The sequence below is a fragment of the Pipra filicauda genome, unplaced genomic scaffold, assembly GCF_003945595.2.
Source record: "Pipra filicauda isolate LSUMZ 115617 unplaced genomic scaffold, ASM394559v2 scaffold133_size2016399_pilon, whole genome shotgun sequence".
Taxonomy (NCBI): domain Eukaryota; kingdom Metazoa; phylum Chordata; class Aves; order Passeriformes; family Pipridae; genus Pipra; species Pipra filicauda.
Window position 1 is genome coordinate 1,912,958 of NW_024103807.1, and position 23,997 is coordinate 1,936,954.

A 23,997-nucleotide genomic window follows, 5' to 3' on the forward strand; every position below is an offset into this window, starting at 1 on the left:
CTTGGGCTGGAGACCAGGAGACAAGTGCTGGCCATGCAGGAGAGCAGGGATGCATTGGTGCACATCAGTCTCAGCAGTGCCTGTGCTTGATCCCTTTGGGCCCTTTCTGAGGGATGTGGGGGAAGTGGCTCCTTCCCCAGCTCAAACAAGCAGCAGGCTTTGTTTGCAGAAGGGGCCTCATGCTGAGGGAAGGAGGAAAAAGAGGGAGTGTGACCAAACCAGGTGCATTTCCCCGCAATTACTCAAGCTTTTTACCTCTAAAAATGTCACAAGCTAATTCATGGCATGTCAGCTCTGCTTTGAACATTCCATCTTTGGTCAAAGCCTGCTCCTTGGGAAACTGATAGTGCACGGTGCAGCACTGCTGCACATTGGAGAGGGACAACGTTTTCCTTGTCGAGGTGTGTGGCAGGTAATCATTAACAGAGCCAACTGCTGTCATCCCAGCTTGCCTGCATGGCCTTCTCCAGCCTGCGCCCATGCACCCTGTGTATATATCCCCAGGTGTGTTTCCATCCCACAGGAGGGCAGACAGACCTCCAAACCTCCAACACCTGACTAAAAGGGAGAAAGGGGAGATACCAAGGCCCTCTGCCCCAAAGCTACACTGCCCCTTTCCTAACACCCCTCATCACAGTGATTATGTTACAGCTCCTCTTCCCCACCATATACCTGACACTGGGTCAGGTGCAAAAGTAATTGCCATGGTTACTGACAATCCTCACTGTTGAGACATAGGCCAAGTGTTGGGGTCTGGGCACTGAAGCAGATTGGGCCCCCTCCTCCCAGTTGCATGTAGGCCGGGTCCCAGGGGAGACCAGGACAATTTGGTGTGCCTTATACCTGCTACAGATCCCCACTGTTAGCTCTGGGCAGAAGCTGAAAGGTTGAAGATCATAAAGAGAGGCAGAGGGGTGGAAGGGGCAATGCAGCCGGGGAAGGAGGCTGCTTCTCCAAGCAGAGAGGGGGCAGCAGGAGCTCCAGGCAGGCTGCCAAACTGCCCTCAGGAATCCCAGTTCAAGGTACCAGTATAGCTCCTCATCACCCACCATGTCCATCTCTGGCTCCATCATCAGCACACCGCCAGCCAAAGTGATTACATCCCTTCTCCAAAGGAAACTATGCAGGAGAGATGGTGCTGGCTGCAGTCATCCTTATGAGTCTGGGGCTGGAAGCAGAAGTGTCCCTAATCCTCTGCTTTTGTAATTGGAGAGCAGTCCTCCCACCGGAGCGGCTGGTGGGAGAGATAATCCCTGCCCTCAGTGCTCAGCACTGGACACAGGACCAGTGGGAAAACAATAGGAATAGCCCCTAGCAGGCTCATCTCCTGCAGAGCAGCATGGCTAGGGACAGCTCACCACAAAAAAAGGCCAACAAATGGTTTTAAATTGGAGGCTGGATGCCACTGTAGTACCCACCACCCACCGATTGCTGTGGGCTGCACAGGGCAGGGCAGGGCAGCCGCTGGGGCTGCTGCCTTTGCCCCAGGGAGCAATAGCAGGCTGCCTGCTCCTAACTCACAATTCCAAGCCCTTCTGGATCACTTGGAATGGCAGTGCACTTTCTCCCTGTTCTGTGTTACACCGAGTATTGATGTATGACACAGAACGGGGGAGAAGGTCCCTAGGGACAAAGACCCCATATCCAGCAAAGTTCCAGAGGGATGCTGTGCAGGGAAGTGGACAAGGACCTGGGCCCACAGGGAACACCCAAGAGTACCCCCCAGGTTAGGATGGGGGTAGGGGCCTTGGGGTATGACCTTGTTTGAGCTGTGCAAGGCATCACTGGTGCAGTACCCTAAGGATTCTTGCAGATGCAGCAGGAGATGGGAACTAAAACATCAATCTCTTTATTTCAATGGCAAGAAACAACAACATCCAAACAGTCAAAGTTGAAAAGCAATGGGAACACAGGCTTGTGCCAGGCCCTGGACCTGCTGGAGCCAGCATCCTCACGGAGTTACAAAAATACAATCCTACAACAGCATCTAGGAAACACAGACCCAGGTATTGCACAGAACTCCTGCCCTCAGTGAGCAGGGCAACCAACGCCCCCTCCGTCTTCAAAATACCAGCAGGCTTGGAATTGCACAGCAACTCAGCTCACGCATGCACGGAGGGGCCAGGTGGGGAGGGGGACAGTGTGTCTCTCAACTACCTGTACAAAAACTATAAGGGAGAAAGGGAGAAGCTGGCGCTGTAGATGCCTCTGGGCCAAGCTGGGTGTCCCATCTGGGAGAGCAGTAGTGTGGACCTCTGAGAAGGTGACAGTGCCTTTTTTGTCACTGGCCTGCATCCCAACTCTGAATGCATTAAGATGCAAACATTATTAACTGCCAGTGCCACTAGCCCCTGCCACTCTGCACTGCCCTCTGCCTCTGTTCCCCACTACAGTATCCCCCATCCTCAAAGGGAACTCTCCTGGCCAAAAAACCTGAAGAGTATTCTGGTTCTCTGTGGTATAATCACCTTTTTTTGGTATTGGTATTAGGAGATTCAAATGGTGCCATCTGGCACTACCCAGTGGGCGCAGCTGGGTGTAAGTGCAGAGGGACTGTACAGACCCCACGCGGCAGCAGCAGTATCCTTTCCCAGAATCCAAGCTGTGAACAGCAACCCACTTCGCTGCCCACCTGAAAGTGCCAAGCAGGTTTGCCAGGCCCAGAGCTAATAGCTTTCCTCCTCTGCTGGTACCTCCTGGTCTCAGAGAATGCCAGTTCTCTAAAAGCCTTGCTGAAAGGCTGGCTTGATGCCTCTGCATCAAGTGTCCACTGCAGGGGAGATGGGTTGTGGTGCCTCATGCTCCATGGCAGGCCCCCCTGCAGGCGCGACTCAGGGCTGGGAGCCCATATGCTTCCCAGGTTCCTTGTTCTGGAGAAAAAACTGGAGACAGTGAGCTGGTGGCCTGCCCAGGGACTTTGTGCCTTGGCTGGGTGAGCTCTGAAGTTTTCCCTGCAAAGTCCTGTGCCCAGTTTAGGGAATGGCAGGACTTGGACTCAGAAGATGCATGTTGCCAGGTTGAGGGACATGGGGGGGAATCCCTGAGAGCAGCACTGACCCCAGCATTGATCCTCCAGCCCCATGCACAGACTAGCATTGAAGGGGAAACTAAACCAGGGAGGGAAGCTGAATCCAAGTCAGCATTTGGGAAATATAACAGGCTTCACCACAGGCACTACTCAGGGTCAAGTAGCTCTCCACCATGGCTACATGCTGCAGTAGGCTCACAGAGAGATGCCCAGCAGACACTGGGTGTGCGAGCTGTCCCACCCAGCCCTGTGGAGGGAAGGATGGTGGGACGGCTTGGTAGCCTTCCTCTGTGCCGTCCATACCCTGAGCCAGAAGAGGCAGGGGCAGCAAGTTGTGCTGCTTCCCTTGTGGCAAAGTCTGAGGCTCATGGCCTCTGCTGTCTGCCTGCAGAACCTGTGCCTCCTGCAGCTGTGCCAGACAGGAGAGGAGGAACAGGACCTGAACGTAGCCAAGCACCTAAAAGAGGGGCACTGCCAGCAGAGAGAGGGGCTGAGGAATGATATCCCACAAGGATCATAGGCAGGAGCCTGCAGAGGGGGCACTGGCATTACTCCCGTGCACAAGAGTGACTGGGGGTTTCAGCCTGGCTTGCCTCAATATGGCCAGGGGATAGAGCCCATCTAGGGCAGGGAATGTGGTGAATGAGAGGTGAAGGAGTGGATGCACAAAGAATCAGGCTTCAAGTCCGAAATACCCACTGTCCTCATAAACAGAGTCCCAGTCCAGCCTGGGGCAGAACTCTGCTGTATCCATCTCCAAGGACCAGGTTGACATCTAGGGAGGGTTGGGCCAGACTCATAGCTCTGTCAGTTGGCATTGTCCTCTTGTCCTACCCAAGCTGGCTTGGGCTAAGGCACGCCAAGCACTACACAGCTGTCTCCTGGTCCTCCCGCTGGATCATCTGGTAGTGCTGTCGGTTCTCGAGGTAGGCAGCTAAGTCAGGGTCATTGGCTTTCTCAGCACGGTGCTTTGGGGTGTCTCCCTGCATAGGGGAGGCAAGAAGTCAGTGCCAAACACTGCCTAAATACTGCCTTGGCACCCAAAGGTGCCCTCATTCCCCCATGCAACTGGGTCCAGCAGAGCCTGCAGCCAAGCCCCAAGGCAGGTGGTAGCCAAATGCCCATGTGCTCACCATGGGATGAGAGTGTGGTCCTGAGGAGCCTGACTGCTGCAGGACTGGAAACTGCCCCCTGAAGGGCCATCAGCTCCAGGCATGGCTAGGACAGAGACTGACCCTGGCCATCACCAGCCACCCAAGAGGAGACAAAGGCTCTTCCCCAAGACCTGCTCTTTCCCTACGCTGGGGAGGCAGGAGGGAAAGGGTGAGGAATGAGGGGTATGTCTGGGGAATGCCCAGGAATACCAACCCCCCTTCTCTCTCTCAGCCTGGCTAGCACTCCTGCTCGCTCCTGCTCCCAGAGGAGGATCACATTTCACCAGCTTATTGCAGCCATCTGGACTGTGTCCACTAATGAACTCCCGCACTCCATAAAAAGCAAATCTGTTAACAGCTCCCAGCTCCATCTCCTCTCCCTCCCCTTGCTCCTCCTCACCAAGTGCCCAGGCTCTGCTGTGCCACTGAGAAAAGCCACAGAAACCTGGCACTCTGCCACTGCCATTGAAAACCAAGGCTGGAAGGGACACTCGGCCTGCCCTATTCATCCCCCAGTGCCCAGCAGGCCACAGGCAGCTGCAGCAGGGTGCCTGGTCCTCCAGAGCAGCCCACAGCCACATTTCTCCATCAGGAACAATGATCAGACATGTGGAACCTCCACTGGGCCTGGATAGGGCTGCCCACAAAAGCCCACCCATGGCTGCACCAAGAAATCCCCTCTTTTGCATGTGCGCCCCAAGACTGGGCACACCCCATGGCCCTGCACACATCCCCCAGCAGCCACACCATCAGGGGGACGGAGACCACTCTGCTTTGGTGCTGGCTCTCCTCAGGGACCTCCTCCCCACAGCCCCCGAATGCAATCGCTCATTTAACGGAGGAGGAATTGAGCTTCTTTCCTGTCCCCCTGCAGAAGCCCCTCTGCAATGCTGCCTGCAGCCTGAAACCAGAGCTGCCAGGGCCTCTCTGCCCGGCTGGGCTCAGGCATGCCAACTGATAAGGTTCAGCCTCCCTCACCACTGCAGGGAGTGGGATCAGCCCACTCTGAACCTGTGCTACAGGTCTCACGCCGGAGTTTCTAACGAGGTGGGTCCTGCCTGTGCAGGCAGGTTGCGACCCAGAGCCCATGTGAGGTCAGTGCAGCGGCGCAGAGGGGTCCCCAGACAGCTACAAACCCTGACATGCACAGGCACGTGCAAGCCCACTCCCTGGGGCAGGCAGCATGCCTGAGTGAGGCTCCCTTTTGTGCTGGCCGGCTGGGGGCTGTTCCCTTCCTTCAGGCAAATGAGGGGGCTGGGGACAGAGAGGGGCTGTGCCCCCAGATCTGCTCTCTCCTCATGCCTCTGCCAGCCAAGTCTCCATCCAGCCCAGCCCCACTCTGGATGCTGTGCAAAGCCTAAGCCTTAGACAGGACCAAGGAATAGAGATGGGGAGCCAGAGATTATCTGCACAGCATCTCCCTGGCCACTGGCAAAGGGGGATTGTCTAAATTTGACCTCCAAGCTCCACCAGCTCCAGCAAGTTTGCACCCCTCAGCTGGGCTCTGAACCTGTGCCCCAGACCTGTCCAGATTGGACCTTCTTGGCTTGTTCTACATCTTTTCTCTTACAGGCCATCACTACAAGTCTCCACCAGACAGATCTGACCACATTCTCTCTGCTGCATGCCAGCCCTAGGAATCTCCTGTATCAAAATATGGCCTCAAGCCCCCCCCCTCCTTCTGCAGCATCTCTGCCAGGGCTGGCACAATTCCCTGATGCCAAGGCACAGCTCAATTAACACAGCATGTAAGGGAAAGTGCTGCCACTGCCTGCTCCTGCTCCCCACGGGCCAGCTTCACCCACTGAGAGGAGCTCCCAGCTCCCCCATCATGACTGCCTGTGGGGGAGAGTGGGGGGAGTCCTGCAGCTGGGAGGGAGCTTGCAGGGAGAATGTCCTTGCTCTGACCCCGGAGGGTGGGAAGGGGGAGACAGGGATGAGACATTCCAGCCCCTCGCTTCTAATTTAATAAAACAACAGGGAGAGAAGTGCAGCGAGGAGAGGGATTTAACCCCTCTGTAGCTGGACTCTGCTGGGCAAGCATGTGTGCTCCATGTCAGGTCCTTTCTGGCTGGCAAACACCCACCCAAAGCACCCTTGCTCTGCTCTCCTGCTGGCCCTGCTCCTGCCAGCCCTCTGGTCACCCCAGAAAGCCCCACTGCCACCCCCTCCACTGTCACCTGCAGGTCTGTCTTCATGAGCGAAGCCCCGGCCTCCACGATGTAGTGGCAGATAGTGCGCTGGCGTAAGGCTGCAGCCTGGTGCAAGCTGGTTTCACCGCTGGGGAGGAGAAAGCGGGAGATGTGAGATGTCCCCCCAAATGGGGACAAGCAGCACATGCAGGTGGCAGCGAGAGACAGCAATTCAGCGGCAGCAGAAGCTGATGGTGGGTTGTGTGCTTGTCCAGGAAGCCCTGGCAGAAGAGGGGGTGATACACAGGGGCAGTCAGTCCAAAATGGACTGGGAATCATGGCTGGTAATTAGAGCACAGGCAGCTGAAGTGCCCAAATGACCGGTCACCTCGCAGAGGGTCTGGTCAACAGGTAACACAAGTTGGTCAGCAACTTACTTCTCCTCCTCTGTGGCATCAAGGATTTCTGAAGGGGCTGTGGAAAGAAAGAGTGCAGGGTGAGACCCGCTGCAGGGCAGAGACAGACCTACCTACTCCCTAGTCACATTCTGCATTGTTCCATAGAGGCTGCTATTTTCATGCTGCCTGACAAAGTCCCAACTCCAAAGCACTCAAGTCAGCAACAGCATCTGAGCCCAGTTGATCCCAGGGAGGAAGTGTTGGTTGTGGACTCATTATAGAGAAATATCTAAATAAAGCAGCCTGTATTTCAGTGGGAGCTGAAAAAATTGGGAGCTGCCAAAAACAACAGGTCAGCTGCCCCGACGGCAGAAGCAGGACACTGAGAAATGTTTCTCAGAGACATGCTGGGTCCTGCCAGGATGCAGGAACAGCCGTGGGGACACCCCAGTACTGGCAAACAGATGCCAGAAGGGTGATGTAGCAAACCCAGAGGGAAGGGATCTAAGACTAGGAGCACTCCCTCCGAGCAGAGGGTTGGGCTTTTTTAGCTGCCAGGCTCCTTTGCTAAAGGTGGCACTCTTGTCCCCAGCTCACCGTTCTCGATGATGTATCTGACGATGTCCTTGCTCCCTGATTTGACGGCATGGTGGAGGACAGTCTGGCCTGAGGAGTCTCGCACCATCAGGTCTCTTCCAGCTCGATGCAGCTCTTGGAACTACAAGATTCCCAGATTGCTCAGGATGAGTTGCCTTTCCCAGTTCCAAGACCCAAGCCCTGGCACTGTGTCCCTGAAGTGCCTGACAGGTTGTGTGGATATTTGAGGCTGGCGGGGAGCTTTGTCCAGCTCAGCAGTGCTGCCAAGTCCCTTTCCTATGCGTCCCCCAGGAAAGGAACACAGGTTCTTGCCAGAAGCCTGCCTGTTTTCCAGTCACCACTCCTGAAGGAAGGCCCTTGACAGGAGCTGCTCCAGGGCAACTGGGGTTCGCATGGCTGGCAGGGCTTCCCTTAGCCTGAGGGGCATGCCAGCTGAGAAGGCTGCAGGGAGGCTGCCCAGAGCCAGCCCTGGCTGCTCATCACAGCAGGCTGTAGGAGCACCTACCTTGCTGAAGTTGCCACCCTTGGCAGCTTCTATTAGAAGATCATCTGCAAAGAAGGGAGATCTATCAGTGTCAGAAAAGTCAAGCTGTAACACAATTTACCTAATGCTGGAGACAAGGGTTGGGCACCAGAGGTATGGAGCAGTCTGCTAAAGGTACAGTACAAGATCCTCCAGGTGCTAATCCCTTGGTCAGACATGGCTCCTCCACCTTCAGGAATGTAAGGGACAAGTCAGGGGAAAGAAGGAGAAATCACATAACTGGGGGTGCAGCGAGACCTCAGCCCCTGTGAGGTGCATGTGCAGGGGGAGTAGTCTCTGCCCATGAGCAGGATAACTTGTGATGGAAGTGGGGAGCAGATCTCCTGGGCATCAGTCAGCGGTCAAGATACTCCTCACCAATGACTTACTCACACTTCCAGGCTCTGATCAAGCTTCGGGAAACTCTTTCCATTTGCTCAGCTTGGTGAGCCCCCTGTCTTGTGTTCCCACCTCCCCAGTTGCCCAGTGGAGACAGCCTCCCAAACCAGAGCCTAGAGTGCTCAGCTCTGCAGGTGGGAGATTAACCCCTTGCCACATCATTTCCTGCACAGTGGAGCTGGGAAGGTGCCTGCCTGGGCTGCTCCACTAGTCACTGTCAGGTGTCTCCTGCCCACCTCTGGAGTCACCTGCCCTCAGGGCTCCCTGCTCCCACTAGCACATGGGCAGCAGGGCTACTACCTGCTCACCAGGGAAAGAACTGGCCAAAAAAAACATGGCAGGAAAACAAAAAAAGCATGACCTGAGAGGGTGTGACAGGGGCTGGGACACAACTCACCTCTGTGTGGGAGGCAGTGCTCAGGCTCAGCGCTGGAAGGGAAGAAGAAAAGGTGTAACTAACTCCGCTAGTCCTGGCAGCAGATCACCCAGAAGTACACGACGTGGGTAGAGGAATGGTTGTGGAGAAACCTGCCTGTGGCACTCCTTCAGCAGGCAGGAGGAGAAGCAGACCAAGAGACTGTTCTTTGGCCATGCCATCTACTTCTTCCCTGATCTGGGTTGTTCCCCATCCCCACTCCCATTTCTACTGCTGCTCCTAGCTCCATTGCTCTTCCATACCTGAGGCTGGCCTTAGCTGGACTGAAAGACACCCATGTCTTTTGCCCCAGGTGCTGGAGCTTTACCCCAGGCCTCAGCCACCTGGTGATGTTCCACTGCTTATAGCAGCACTGGCAGAGGAACAAGGAAGACAGGATGGCATCTCACCCGTTGGTTTAATTCAGCACTGAATTCCTGCTCATTTCCCGGGAGCCCCTCTGTAATCTGGCCCAGCGATCAATGTTGCGAAGCCAACCCTGCTTCTCTCATCACTGCCCATCCTTCCTGAGGTACCCCATTCCAGACTCACCTGGGGGCAGGAGAAGAGGGTGGAGAGGAGGAAGAGGAAGGGAATGCAAAGTGGTGCCCAGGGGGTGTGGCAGATGAGTCCACGAGGTCGGGCATGGCAGGAGAGGTGCTCACAGTCTGGGTGATCACTAGCTCTGGGTCCAACACATAGAGCTCATCCTGAGAGATCTCTGTCACATAATTCAGGTGCTCCTGAAAGACACAAGTCAGGCCTCCTCAGAAGCAAGACTGCCTTCTGCATAGCTCCATCCCCTCACAACCCATGCCTTGCAGTCCACCCACTTGCTCAGCAAAGTGGTGGCTTGAAGAGTCCTGTGCCTGGGAACCTTCACATCTCCTTGTCCTTTTCAGGCTTCCTATCGCCTTGCCAACTTATCAACGCTGTAAACCTCATCTCCATGTCCTCTTCTCCAGATCACTGGGGAAAGCATCTAATGTTGGTGAAGATGACCCCAGTCAGTGAGTTCCCTGACCAGTCTTGCTGTGTTTGCTATTCCTTACCCACTCCACTCTAGGGCCCTGTGGGCAGCTTCCAAGCCAAGGCTCTGTGCTACCAGCCACACTTTCTCTCTTTTCTCCAGGAACCTGGAGGTGCTGGGGCTGGTCCTGAACCAGGCATGTCATGCCATCCCCTGGGGGATGCCACAGGGCAGGGCAGCAGTGCGAGACCTGCGTGACCCCAAGTCTATGCCTGCCTGTTGGTCTGCATGAAGGTGGGACACCCAAGCACCTTTCCAGCAGATGCCAGGGGGATGATGGTGGAGGACGAGGCTGCACTCACCTGTGCACGGTCTATCCTGTAGAACCGATTTGCTGTGGTTGCTGTAAGACAGGGACAGAACGAGACAGGGTGATTCTTGGTGTGAGACAAGGGAGACAGCCACTTTCCACCACTGAGTGACAGTGAGCTATCCAGCCACTTCATGGCTTGCACAGAGGGCACAGCAAAGCAAAGAGCACTCCCTGACCAGGAGCTAACAACTTCCCTTTGTGACTCTGTTGCTTTCTTCTTCTTGCCTCTGTGACCATCATGCCTCTGTGAAACATGCCTTTGCTTCCTATGCCCCCCTCAATGACTCCTGGCAGGGAGCTACAGGGAAGGTAAGAACACATCTAGCTGATGCCATGGCCTTTCTGGTGGCTTTTGTGTGCTCCACCATTATCCTAAGCAGATGAAGCTCAGGACTGTGCAGTGCACATCTCAGCATTCACTTACACCAGGTGAGGAACTGCTCTGATTAACACGGTGCACCTTGTCGCACAGTGCGCAGAAGTGGGGGCACTACGGGGGGCTGGGAGAAGGGGGAGCTCAGCCTCCTGCTGACTTGACTGAGTAAGGTCCCACAGACTTCCATGAGGCCATGCAGAGCATGTGACTGCAGGTACAACAGAGCATGCCACCACCAGCTGTAGATCCAAGACCCTGTCTCCTAGGATGGCAGGAGAGCTTCAAACCAGCCTCCAGCCTGTCTGAATGGAGTCCTCTTCCTTAGAGAAGAGATCACCACAGGGGAAGAGGAGGTCCTACAGAGCAAGTGGCTATGCTAGAGCCAGACACATGCAGCCACCACTGCTGGTGGAGCAGGGAGGGGTTGAGGACTTCGGACACCACCAAGGGAGAGCAGGACAGGTAAGAGCACAGTGCCAAGACAACTGGGTTCCCATGCAGGGCATCAAGCATTGCCCCTATGTCCTGCCAGGCTGCTAGTGTCAGTCCAGGAGAGGTTGCTGTCATGGGACCCTTGGGGCCCCAAGGAAGTCTTTCTGCAAACAGAGTCAGGATGTGCCAGAGCAGACGAGAGAAATGAAAGAGTCACGTTTATCCTGTCCTGGCTGGAGATTTACAGTCAGGGAGCTACTGTTCAAGGCCTATAATTTAGCCACTTGAACGAGCCTGTGCTGCGTTGAATGAAGCTCTGGCATCTGACACATTTTTCCTACTGCTGGGAGATTAGCAGGAGAAGAGGAAGTGGCCCTGGTACAGCAGCCCTGGTAGTGACACGTGGGAGCAGCAGCACCAGCAACCCCACATGCAGGGCTGGAACCTCAAAGGGAGAAATTGCATCCTCTCTGCCTAGTACGAGGTTTCCCAGGCCCACCTTTCAACCCATGGCTGTGCTCTGCTGTGCTCTACACCCTGCTGCTGGGAAGTCAGGGAGATGAAGTGCCACCAATGGGCATTTCTCTCAGCCAGCTTCCAGGTACAGAGGGAGCCTCTTAGTGAAGGCAAAGGGAGAGGAGAAAGCTACTTTTCTGGCAGGGAGGAAGAAGCAGCCAGAGCTCAGCAGGGAGCATGCTCCCCTACAGCACTGGGATGCTGATGGTGTGCCTGGCTCCCAGCATGAGGAGCAGGGGGGCCCCCTGCCTGCATGACACAGGAGAGCAGCCCTAGCAGAACACAGGTTGCCAAGCTGCCTTCAGTCCGAGGGCAGGAGACCAGCAGACATCCCTTGCTTCACTCCTGGTCAGCAGTCAAAGACATGGTCTGGGGCAAAGCACTGCTGTGCTCGACCCCAACATCCATAGGATCCAAGCATCACATGGCTCCCTGTGGCTTGTCACTGAGTATCTGTCCTCTCATCCCCTAGATTCACAGAATCATCAAATTGTTTACGTTGGAAAAGGCCCTTAAGATCATTGAGTCCCACTGTTAAACCAACACTGCCAAGTTCACCACTAAACCATTTCCCTAAATGCCACATTTACACATCTTTTAAATACCTTTAGGGATGGTGACTCATCTGCTTTCCTGGGCAGACTGTTCCAATGCTTGACCAGCCTTTCAGTGAAAAAATTCTTCCTAATATCCAATCTAAACCTTCCCTGGTACAACTTGAGGCCATTTCCTTTTACCCTGTCACTTGTTACTTGGGAGAACAGGCCAAATCCCAACTGGCTACAACCTCCTTTCAGGTAGCTGAAGAGAGAGATAAGCCTTAGCCTCCTTTTTTCCAGGATAAACAACCCTAGCTCCCTCAGCCATTCCTCCTATGGCTTGTGCTCCAGAACCTTCACAAGCTCCATTGCCCCTCTCTGGACATGTTCCAGCAACTCAATGTTCTTCTTGTAGCAAGGGACCCAAAACTGAACACAGGATTCGAGGTGTTCCCTCGCAGTGCCAAGTACAGAGGGACAATCACTGCCCAAGTCCTGCTGGCCACACTATTTCTGACACAAGACAGGATGCCATTGGCCTTCTTGACCACCTGGACACAATGCTGGCCCATATTCAGCCAACTGTTGAACAGTACCCGCAGATCCTTTTGGCTGAGCACTTTTCCAGCCACTCTTCCCCCAGCCTGTAGCAATGCCTGAGGTTGCTGTGACCCAAATGCAGGACCTGGCACTTTGCCTTGTAGAACCTCATATTGCTGGCCTTGATCCACCAATCCAGCCTGCCTAGATCTCTCTGCAGAGCCTTCCTATCCTCCAGAAGATCAACACTCCTGCCCAACTTGGTGTTGTCTGCAAACTGACTGAGGGGGCACTTGATCCCCTTGTTCAAATAATTGATAAAGCTAATAAACAGGATTGGCCCCAATACTGAGCCCCAGGGAATGCCACTAGTGACTGGCCACCAGTCGGGTTTAACTCCATCCACCACCACTCTCTGGGCCTGGCCATCTGGCCAGTTTTCTACCCAGTGAACAGTGCAGCTGTCCAAGCCACGAGTAGCCAGTTTCCCCAGGAGAATGCTGTGGGAAATGGTGTCAAAGGCTTTACTGAAGTCTAGGTAGACAACATGTACAACCTTTCCTTCTTCCACTAAGCAGGTCAACTTGACAAAGGAAGAGATCAGGTTAGTCAAGGAGGGCCTGCCTTTCACAAACCCATGTTGGTTGGGCCTGATCCCCTGGTTGTTCTGCCTGTGTCGCATGATGACACTCAGGATGAACTGCTCCATGACTTTTCGTGGCACGAAAAAGGCCTGTCGGGTTGACAGGCCTGTAGCTCCCCAGATCCTGCTTCTGGCCCTTCTTATAGATGGGCATCATATTTGCTAACTTTCAGTCAACTGGGACCTCGTTAGCCAGGACTGCTGGTAATTGATTGAAAGTGGCTCAGTAAGCACTTCTGCCAGCTCCCACAGCACCCCTGGGTGGACCCATCCAGCCCCACAGACGTGTGTGTCTAAATGGTGTAGCATTTCCCCCTGGATTATAGGGATTTCATTCTAGTCCCTGTCTCTGTGTTCCAGCTCAGGGGGCTGGGTATCCTGAGAACAACTGGTCTTACTATTAAAGACTGAGGCAAAGCAGGCGTTAAGTACCTGAGCCTTTTCTTCATCCTTTATCACTATGTCTCCCCCTTCATCCAAAAAAGGATGGAGATTCTCCTTAGCCCTCCTTTTGTTGTGGATGCATTTGTAAAAACATTTTTACAATTTAATCTGGCAGTAGCCAGATTAAGTTCTCATTGGGCTTTGGTCTTTCTAATTTTCTCCCTGCATAAGCTCATGACATCCTTGTAAACCTCCAGAGTTGTCTGCCCCCTTTCCCTTCTCCTGAGTTCCAACCAAAGCTCTGTCTTCAGCCAGCTTGGTCTTCTTCCCTGCCAGCTCATCTTTTCGTACATGGGGATGTATTTCTACTGAGCCTCTAGAATTTCCTTCTCAAAGCATGTTCAGCCTTCCTTGACTCCTTTGCCCCTTTAGGACTGACTCCCAAGAGACTCCATCAGCAGTCTCCTCAACAGGCCAAGATCTGCCCTACAGAAGTCCAAGATGGCAGTTCTGCTGGCACCCCTCCTTATGTCGCCACAAATCAAAAACTATCGTTTTGTGATCACGATGCCCAAGGTGGCTTCCAACTGTCACATCACCCACCAGCCCTTTCCTGTTCACAAACAGCAAGTTCAGCAGGCCACCTTCCCTAGTTGGGAAGGTATGTCAGGAAGCTACCTTCCACACACTCCAAAAACTTCCTAGACTGCTTCATCTCTGCTGTGCTGTACTTCCAGCAATCATACGGTAAGTTGAAGTCTCTCACAAGAACAAGGGCTGGTGATGGTGAGACTTCTCCCAGATGCTTACAGAATACTTCATCTGTCTCTTTATCCTGGCTGGAGTCTATAACAGATTCCTACCAGGATATCTGCCCTGTTGGTCCTTCCCCTGATTTTTACCCATACTTAACCCTACTGTCACCATCATTAAGCCATAGACAACTGAAACACTCCCTAACAGTGGCTACCCCACTGCCTCTCCTTTCTTGCCTGTCTCTTCTGAAGAGTTTATAGACATCCATTGCAGCCTGGTTGCGTGACTTGTTCCACTACGTCTCCATGATGGCAACTATGGCAGTTTCCTGCTGCACCATGTCTTTTCAGTTCCTCCTGTTTGCTACCCATGCTGCATGCACTAGTGGAGATGCACTTCAGTTGGGCTACTGATTCCACCACCTTTTCCACCACCCTAATTCCTATGCCCTAATTCTCAGGTGCCTCTGTGATTTCTAACCCACCAATAGCCTTTGCATCTTTGCTGCCACATGGATCTCCCTCCTCTACTTCCACTGGGATGGCAGACCAAAGGACCTTGCTAACGCATCATCAGACACAGTCAACACTCCCAGGGAAGGATGATACTCACAGTCCAGGAAGCACCACTTGGGTGAAAGCTTCTGGAATGACAGTGTCTTTGGCTTGGCTCCATCTCCCTCCTGCATAAAAAAAGAGAGGACAAAGTTGTATCTTTTGGCCTCCCCATTTCTCTTCACAGCATCCCTCCTGCTTTGGGAGGTTCCTGGAGACACAGAGGACCACAGGTGCTTGGATGTAAAGGAGAACTTGAACACGGGCACAGCACAGAGCGACGGAGAGCAGAACAGGACAGACTGGAGCCAATGCACACCAGCCCACTGTGGAGAGGTGTCACAAGACGAGCCCATGAGACTGGCACAGTGGACATAACAGATGGGCCCAGTGGACAGAGTGAGGCCATACACACCTGAAAGAGCAGGCACTCTAAAGCAGAGGGCTGTGGAGGGAAATCCTGCAGAAAGGCAAGGTGTGCTGTTACAGTCTGTGTCTGGCTGGTCCCCCAGCCCCTCTCTCATCCCATTGGAATTGTTTAATGTGCTGACATATCTGGCTTGACCAAGGTCCCTGGTCCCTGCCTGGCTTTAAGGTCAGAGCACAGGGGATGTCCAAGGAGAGAGAAGAGGTAAACCGTGAGGTGACCAAGGAACACCACCCTCAGTGCACAGTTTTAGAGATGCAGGAGGTAGCAGAGGCATCAGTCTACCGTGTTGACACTATAGGAAAGTGTTACCCTCTGAGCCCAGGAGCCACGTGCCCACCTGTGTGTCCTCGCCAGTGCCTGTGCACAAGGTGAGCAGGGGACAGACATGCGGAACAGGAAGAAAAAGAGGCAGATGACAGTGTGCCAGCCCAGGCAAGCAGCTCCACAACTCAGCCCTGCAAGACACTACGCACACGCTGGATAGGATTCCCTCAGGCACAAGACTCAGCTAACTGGGGACTGAGCAATGTCCCTTCAATCTTCTGGGTGAGAATCAGATTGAGCAGTGCAGCATCAGGAGCCACACTATGGACTCAGAAGGCATTGCTCACCAGGAGTAAGAGTTACACAGTCTGTGTACAGGTCACAGACATGTGCTAGTACATTGGCAAGAACACAAAAGTTGCAAATTAAAAGAGTTGGAGGGGTTAGAAACCTAATCCAGGCACCTGGAGAGGGCAGAGTTGTGCCAGGAAGCACAGAACCTGCAGAGGATTGAAGGGTGATAGACCCCCACAGGATGGGTGTCTATTTCCACTATTCCATACATTCTCTGTGTCACTGACACTCTGGGCTTGGAGAACACAGTCAGAAGAGCAATGTTGAGAAAGAAGCTGCCAAACAGCAGGGAGCTACAAGCCATCCAGCTTGGGATCCTGCCTCCACCACATGGTGAAGGCAAACCACGACCTGAAGCAAGAGTGTGGGTGTGTGGATGCACGAAAGTCAAGAAAGTTTAAAAATCCTTTCCCTGAACCCCTCCATTCTTGGCATCCAGCCACAACCACTTCATACACAGAGACTCACCTCCTGCAGCTTCTCGATTTGGGTCCGGCACAACTCCAGGTCACTGTCTCCTGGAACCACGATGATCCCCAGGGGCACAGCTGCATGACAGGGCACAGACACAACTCAGGGAGCAGCCCGTGCCCCATCCCCAACACCTTGTGCAATTTAACTACAGCCTTTGCCAGACTTGGGTACTGAAGCTCCCGCCCCTTGGTCACTCAGCTGGTCACTCACAGGCTTCCTTGAGCTTTTCCTTGTCATAGTTCAGCGCCTCATAGTCGCGCATGCTGATTCGGCTCACCCGGATCCGCAGCCGCTCGGGCACTGGCTGCTGGCTGTGTGCAAGGGGGAAGGAGACGGAAGAGATCAGAAGGTGACAGACCACTCTCTCCTTATCTCCCTCATCCCTCCAAAACAAGCAAGAGCACAGTGTTCTACAGACTGGGTGGGGAGCTTGGCATCAGCAGCTTCTCCACCACCACGGTCTGGCCATATTTCTGTGACTTGATCCCTTCCCAGACCCTCTACAAAAAAGAGGATTGAAATGCCTCCATGAGTTATGGATCAGTCCATCCCTTCCCCCTCCAGCCGTTCTTCCCTGGAGAGAAGGTGGCAGATCGATTTGAGGAACCTACTCATTGAGCAGAGGCATGGAGTTGCGCCGCTTGGTCTTCTGCACCATGTTTGCTTGGTTGCGCAGGGAGATGTGGATGCAGGAAGCTGCCAGCTTGCAGGGTTCTCCATCCACCTGCATAGGGATGGCCTTGGATGTGGTGAGAACCACCTGCCGGCACTGACAGAGCCGTTCCCCATGGCCACCGACCTGCAAGGCAGCCTGTGAAAGGGTCCATTGTGAGAGTAGAGCATGGACTCAGGGGTGGATGAGATGAGCACCCACTGGCAGCTAGATGTTTTAAGTGAACCAAGTTCTGAGGGTCTCAGGCCTGATTTCAGAGAGAAGGGACCCACAGAGGCCAGGGCATGACAGCACCTCACCTAAATGTCAAGAGAGCAGACGCTGTCGCACAGGCCAACACCACAGCTTCTCCAGAGAGGATCTGTGGAGTCGGCTGACACCTGGTCAATGGGACCAGTCACTTCCTTAGTTGTTAGCTACAACTGGCAAAAGCACTGACTTACCAGGGATGTCATGGTGAAGCCAATAACTTCAATGCAACCATCGTCATGGCGCTGAGGTTCGAAGTCATGGTGCTCTCCAGGGTTGCCCCAGGGCATGGTGCCTGCACAGTACCTGTGAAAAGATGGTAAGAGATGCATGGACAGGCACCCCAAACCCAGGCAGGGATCTGCGGCACATGGGCGAGAAGGTCAGCATATGAAGACAGGTCCTGGGACTGCTCACCTTGGGATATTCAGGAAGACCAGGCACTGGGGCTTCAGGTCCTGAATCTTGGAGGTCAGGTCTGTCCCATCACACTGGAGACAATACAGAGATGTTCAGGCTGCTTTAAGGGGGAGCCTGGTCCATCCTACCCACTTTGGAAGAAATGGCCTCCCTCCTCTGCTCCCTACAGTGACTGTCCTCCAAGTCAGAGGAAGCTGATGTCCCAGGAACATATCCACTCCCCAACACTGAGATACTCAGTGTGCCAAGGGACCACTCCTCACATCTGTACAGCTCACCCCTTCACTGCACCAGAGCACCCCAGCATACTCACAACCAGCCTGACATGCTTTGCCAAGTCCTTGGAGCTCCCAGTGAGGAAGTCAGAGAAGGCCGTCTGCCAAGGTAAGAGCCAGTGTTAGTGTCCAGATGTTCACCGAAACGGGCAGCCAGGAAGCCTGCCACTGACCTGCAGATCTCAGCTGCTGAAAACCACAAATCCCCTTTTCATGCACTGGCAGAAGCCCTCTCCTCCTCCTGTCCCAAAATGACCCGATACATTCCATTTGCTATATTGCCTACCAGAAACCCTGGGGCACCTTCAGTAACATGCCTCAGTATTCCCTTGCCAGCCCAGTTCTGACTTCAGGGAAGAGTTGGCAAGATGGGTCTCTGCTAGCAAAAGGCTCAAGTCACAAGAGACAAATTCAGTCTCAAGTTGTAAGGAAGCATCACAAACCAGAGTTGATGTGACACCATCTAGAGATACCAGGAGGGACAGTATGGGTCCCCTTTGGGTTTAACTGTACAGACAGGAAGAGAGACGCAAGCAGGTCAGATGTGAGATGGCACAGAGCAGCATTTGGCCTTTAGTATGCTCAAGTACCAGCCACCCAGACACCTGGGTAGAAGGTATATTGAGGATGGGGAGACAGAGGAATAAAGGCAATGCTGAGATGCAATCTAGAGGTGAGATACGGGAAGGTAGTATAATTAGCCAGGGAGCTGTAACTGGCCCAAGATATAAAATAAAAGAACAAAGTATTGTGGGGACTCTATGGAAAGGCTTCCTTCCTCTGCAGGGGCAACAGCCTGCCTCCCCACAGCTCTGGGGAGGTCCTGCCTGGGTGACCAACCGTGAGCCAGAGAACAAGAACAATAGTGGCAGGAGATCAAGACGGCAACTGTACTGCAGGCCATGGAGCAAGCTGTACTGCCAGCAGCACTCGCAGCCAAAGAGGAGCTGTGACTCCCAGCGCTGCAGCCTTTCCCCAGCAATCCTCCAGCTTCAGGGCGGGTGAAGGTCCATGTAACTTGGATGAGTGAGTTTAGGGGGCAGACAGGAGGCAGGTCCATGCCTGTGCTCCAGATGTTAAGGATGCTATGAAGGCATGCTCAGATATCCTCCACACACTCACCCCAGCATAGAACATTTTATTCCGAAACCGGCTGTTGAACTTCTCCGGGTTGGCCTCTAGGGAAAGGATAAAAAAGTTCAGGTCATTGGCCTGCACATGGAAATATTTCACTTGCCAGCTCTCCCCAGACATAGTTCTCCAGCCAGCCTTGTCCAGGAGTCAGACCCCAGCTCTCTTCCTGTGCAGGCAACCCCTCTTGCCACTCTGCAGCCTTAAACTGCTCCTCATGTTTAACGTTCAGGTCTGTCTCTGGGGAAATCCTCTTGTTCACTTTCCTGAGGAACCCAAAAAACACGAACGGGTCCATCCCACAGACCCTGCCCAAGCCCTGCCACTGCCCTGTACCTCGGGATTCATGAAACTCCAGCGTCACCCGTGCATCAAAGCCAAGGCTGAAGTAGTTATTAAAGACATCCAAAGGCAGCTGAAATGGAAAGGAGGAATAAGGATGAGACTGCCGGTGTGTGGCCGTGGCAAAGATGACGTCAGGTTACAGCAGAGCCACGGACAGTGCTCATGAGGCTGAGGGAGCCTGTTTGCCTTCTCCCCAGGAAAATACAGAGGTTACCAGCATGAGATGATGGATTGGTCCCTGGCTCCTAGGCCCAGGGGAACACACTCTGCTGTCTGAGATACCTGCAAATACCCATGTATCTGCTAAAGAAACAGTCTCAGAGGGGACTGGGTTTATACCTGTTGCAAGCTATGGTTAAAAACCATAGACATTTAGTTCTGAACTCTACATGCCTTGCCATGAGCACTGTGACTCAGAGTCATGATGAGAGCAGTGAAATTGCAGGAGGGAGAGAGAAACACCAACCCAACACTCTAGCCCCAGGTGCTAGGGCTGCCTGAGCCAGTGGGAGAAAGGAGAATGCAGAACCCCAGCACAGGAAACAAATACAGAGAGGAGTGTCCCACCTTGTCAGTGGCTGCCTCATCCTTTTCCTCGGGGTTTGTGTCAGGGTTTGGCTCCACATGGAGGTTCCAGCGATCGAGCTGCACTATGTTCCCATCTTCTACATGAGACAGGATCTTGGACAGAGGTTCATCCGTGTAACCCTGGCGAAGAGAAGGACTTGGTGAGTCTCATGCCTGCCTCCCACAGATGCCCCAGAGACAGCAGGCTTTGGTAAGACATCCCAGAGCATAAGATGTAGAAGAGATCAACTCTACTTGAATGCACAACAAAGTGGGACTTTAAATTTAAAACAATATCTCTTCCTTCTAAAAATCTCCTGAAGTTTGAAATAGTGATTGCTTTTGTTAACATCCTACTAGACTATTATCTAATGCAGAACAATTCAAATGTTAGAAGAATGGTAACATCTAAATGGCACTTATTTGTTGATCTGTTTTTATGGGAAGTCACAACAGTAGCCCATGCAAAATCCCACCCATGTGTCTGGAAGAGGAGTTGAAGTGCTCAGCCCTTCTCTGTCAGCAGTGGGCTCTTGTGCCCATCACTTACCCCACCCCAGTTCAGTGTTCTGGCCAAGTCATTCCCTGTTCCCAAAGGTAGGATGGCCACAGGAGGAGGTGGGTTGATCCGTAACTGGTCCAGAATGGAGAGTATCCAGCCCACCTGCTCAAGCAAGAGAGTGCAAAGGAGCGGTTATTTCAGGGACCAGCAAGCAGGCAGACGTGGCTCAGAGCACTTGCGATGGCAGAGATGGGGTCCCCTTAGCCACCACCAAGGCTATTCAAAGTCTTTAATGCTCCAAACAGGTGATGCAGGAGATACTAGTAACCCCCGTGAAGATACTGGCCTCCTAAAGAGCTACAAATCCAGACATGTTACAGACTATCACTCCCTGAAGCAGGGCATAAGGGCACCCACAGTATCCAGTGCCACAGTGCACAGTTTGCCTCATTCTGGATTACAATAAGGAAGGGCTGCTTCCTGCACTGGAAGGGCATGGGGCAAAGGGCATCACAGGCACCAAGGGCCTGGGGACTCACCGTGCCGTCTCCCCCACACGCCAGGATCCGGAGGTTGTGGACTTTGCGGTACAGCTCCAGCCTGCAGGGAACAGGGAGGTTAAGGAGGGAGGGAAGAAGTACTGAAGGTGTTACGCAGCAGCTGCCTCACAGAGCCCTTGGTATTCGCAAAGTGTCTACTCTCCCATTGCCACAGGTGTTCTCAACAGTGGGCAAAGCCACAGTAACTTTGGTTTCACCAGCTCTTGCATAGGAAGAACGGAGTGTCCGCAGGCTGTGCACACACAGATAACCCAAGCAAGGAGACAAGACTCACACAATGTTAATTAAATATAAGGAACTAAGTCTGGGAACCTCACCCCATAGATAGTCTCTTTGCCACTAGCCTTAAGACTAGACCAGCCCTCCAGCAGGAATCACCGACTGACCACAAGCTATCCTAGAGAGGCCTCTCAAAATGTTTGGAGGTCTCTTTGCAGGTGGGAGCTATGGAGCATCAAGCAATCTCTGGGGCAGGGATGGAGGAGAGAAAGATGCTGCCTCCATCAGTACTCACGCCTCCTTGGGTCCACCTTGGCTGAGGTCAAAAACTTGCCGTGGATTGAGATACCACATGAAGGACTGGATGATCTTGGCTCCCTATGGGGAGAAGAAAGACATCAGGTAACAGGGAGCTCCCAGTGGACAGTGGAAGAAGGCATCTGGTCCTGGGGACAGCCCAAGACAACATCACTCTGAGAGGCACAGAGGCAAAGCCTGGCCTAGGTAGGAGTTGCTGGGCAGAAAACTGGCATTGTGGTGATTGCCGTGCCTCTTCTGCAGCTGAGACATCACCAAAACCATGATGAGACCTTGGCAGTCAAACGGCAGTGCCCTCATGGAGATGCTTTCTCAGGGAGACACTGGGCAAGGCCATACCTGATTCCCACCACTCTTGGGGTTCACAAACACCAGTAAGGGCTTCATAAGAGGAGCTGGCATGGGTTTGATGACAAAGGGTTTCCACCTCCCTTCCTGCAAGAGACACCACAGGTCCTTCAACAAACCTGGGAAAACGCAAACTCCCACCTCCAGTTGAGCCCTAACATCACGCAGGTCAGAAGGGTGAGGAAGAGAACATCCCAGTCACCCCATAAGCCTCATAGCTGGAATATACCCTACCAGGAGGCATCTGCCCTCCAGCTCAACTTCCTTAACCTCAGCACAGACCCAGCAAAGCCCCCTTTGTTTCCCAGCCCTGCTCCTCACTGTTCAGTCCCTCTGCCCTTCCAAGACAAGGTTATTCCTTGTCCCCTGATCTCTTACCTCGGCCCCCTTTTTGCTGGATTTCCGCTTGAATGATGTCCTCTTCTTCTTCTTACTAGATTTTAGTGGATTCTAGAGACAAAAGAAATAAACATAGCAACTCCGTAAGGAGCCACTGGGCAAGTGGGAGTTGAGAAAGAGTCACAAGAACCAAGATGACTTACCTGGGGCCGTCGGACCCGCAGAATCCAGGTGGGAGGAACGACGACAGCAGCATGAGCCCCCAGCGAGCAGGGCTCTTCAATGTGTTGCAGCATGAAACATGACACTTTGCTGTGATACTGGGGAATGAGAAGACAGAGAGAAAACTCAGCTGCTCAGTTTTCTAGGGACAGCCACCATCTTCTCCCAGCTCCCACATGCCAATACAAGGAGTGCTGAAGGAAACCATACAGAAATTTTGTAATGGGAAGGCAATGAAGAGAAAGTTTCTAGTTCACAAATATCACATTACAGCCTCAGTCAGTAGGAGGAGCTGTTAAGGGTAGGCTGCAGATAAGCAGCCTGGGGAGTCTCAGCAGAAAGCAGAGGTCATTAGGTGCAGAATAGGCTGGTCAGGCATTCTATGGGGGCTTTGCTCACCGCTTGCTTGCACCAGGAACAGCTGATGGCTACAATCTCTTTACTGTGGAAGGCAAACTTCTGCTGAAAACCCTGTGGAAGAAAGGATAAGAGGTTTAGGGAATTCCCTCAGGGTTTTCTACCTTCCAAGAAGACTTTCCCACCACTAAGAGAGACATTAACAAAGAGAGCATGTCTGCAGCTGGAGCCCTCTAGATCCCTGTCAGATAGCCCCAACCACCACTATGGCACCAGGGAGGTCACTGTGCTCCGCAGGGGTGTCCTTAATGCTCAAAGAAAGCATGACAGGAAGACAGTCTCCTTCAGGATTGATTGGGCCCAGGGGGAAAACTACTCTATGTGGGAAGCACTTACATAGTGCTTCACTGAGCAAAACAGAGCACGTGTCTTGGTTTTACTGCCAAACAAGAACGGTGGGATGTCCCTGGTTCCCAGCCCTGTTCTTGTCTCTCATTTGACCTTAGATTTCCTGAGGCTGAGAAAAACACCCCAAGATACCTTCTCACCTTGCCACACTGCCGGCATTTCCCTTCCTGCCGCCTCCGGTGCACCCAGTGATGCCGGACAACGATGGGCTAAAGGGAAAACAAAAAAAGAAAAGAAAAAAAAGGGGAATGAAAGGCCCAGCATGTGAAGGAATGCAGGAACAGGCAGAAATAATGGACCCAAGCCACCCAGGACCACTGCTCTTGCAGCAAACCCACTGCTCACAGGCACCAGCCCCAACCCTTTGAGAGAAGGCAAAGCCAAAGAATTGGTTGGGGGCATGAGGCCAAATTAAGATGCTCAGAGAAAAGGGAATCAAAACCAGAAGAAATAGGAAGGAGGAGAGGGAAATTGAAGACTGAAAATCACAGAAAGCAGACCCAAGAGACAGGGGACAAGCAGTAGCACATCTCAGTCCCTTAACGTCTCGTCCAGATGCCCCTACTGCCAGGTGAAAAACCTGCTGGTGGAAGGTGTGAAAATCCCCAGGGAGACACAGTTTGTGCCCATAGAGAGACAGAAGTGCTTGCAGCTAAGCAGAGAACCTATCTTCCCCATTCCTCTAGGACAGCGGCGGACCCAAAGCCCCCCACACCCACTTCTCCCTGCTCTTTGCCCCAGGACAATCCTGCAGCCTGCCTCAGCCCCAGGGTGGGCAGCAAGCAGGCACCTCTACCCTGCCTGCAGGCTCAT

The 23,997-nt window shown here is 53.3% G+C and overlaps 1 protein-coding gene across 4 annotated transcripts in view; it reads right to left on the reverse strand.

Moving 5' to 3' along the window:
- Positions 1-1,826: 1,826 nt before the first annotated feature.
- DGKZ (diacylglycerol kinase zeta) overlaps positions 1,827-23,997 on the reverse strand; it is a 58,870-nt gene continuing 36,699 nt past the window's right edge. For 3 of the 4 annotated variants that reach the window (XM_027719570.2, XM_027719571.2, XM_039378299.1), the window contains exons 6-31: positions 23,325-23,393; positions 22,819-22,890; positions 22,401-22,517; positions 22,237-22,308; positions 21,850-21,945; positions 21,488-21,570; positions 20,953-21,013; positions 20,462-20,575; positions 19,912-20,052; positions 19,336-19,414; positions 18,991-19,046; positions 17,907-17,969; positions 17,591-17,664; positions 17,368-17,479; positions 16,863-17,062; positions 16,462-16,562; positions 16,246-16,325; positions 14,788-14,857; positions 9,979-10,019; positions 9,199-9,389; positions 8,629-8,660; positions 7,815-7,858; positions 7,310-7,430; positions 6,752-6,788; positions 6,363-6,462; positions 1,827-4,011 (exon numbers count right to left, since the gene is read on the reverse strand). In XM_027719570.2, the coding sequence (XP_027575371.2) occupies positions 3,895-4,011; positions 6,363-6,462; positions 6,752-6,788; positions 7,310-7,430; positions 7,815-7,858; positions 8,629-8,660; positions 9,199-9,389; positions 9,979-10,019; positions 14,788-14,857; positions 16,246-16,325; positions 16,462-16,562; positions 16,863-17,062; positions 17,368-17,479; positions 17,591-17,664; positions 17,907-17,969; positions 18,991-19,046; positions 19,336-19,414; positions 19,912-20,052; positions 20,462-20,575; positions 20,953-21,013; positions 21,488-21,570; positions 21,850-21,945; positions 22,237-22,308; positions 22,401-22,517; positions 22,819-22,890; positions 23,325-23,393 (2,343 nt within the window). In that variant the 3' untranslated portion in view covers positions 1,827-3,894. Of the gene's footprint in view, positions 4,012-6,362; positions 6,463-6,751; positions 6,789-7,309; positions 7,431-7,814; positions 7,859-8,628; positions 8,661-9,198; positions 9,390-9,978; positions 10,020-14,787; positions 14,858-15,144; positions 15,190-16,245; positions 16,326-16,461; positions 16,563-16,862; positions 17,063-17,367; positions 17,480-17,590; positions 17,665-17,906; positions 17,970-18,990; positions 19,047-19,335; positions 19,415-19,911; positions 20,053-20,461; positions 20,576-20,952; positions 21,014-21,487; positions 21,571-21,849; positions 21,946-22,236; positions 22,309-22,400; positions 22,518-22,818; positions 22,891-23,324; positions 23,394-23,997 lie in introns of all 4 variants that reach the window. The other variant, XM_027719569.2, reaches the window with a different exon arrangement.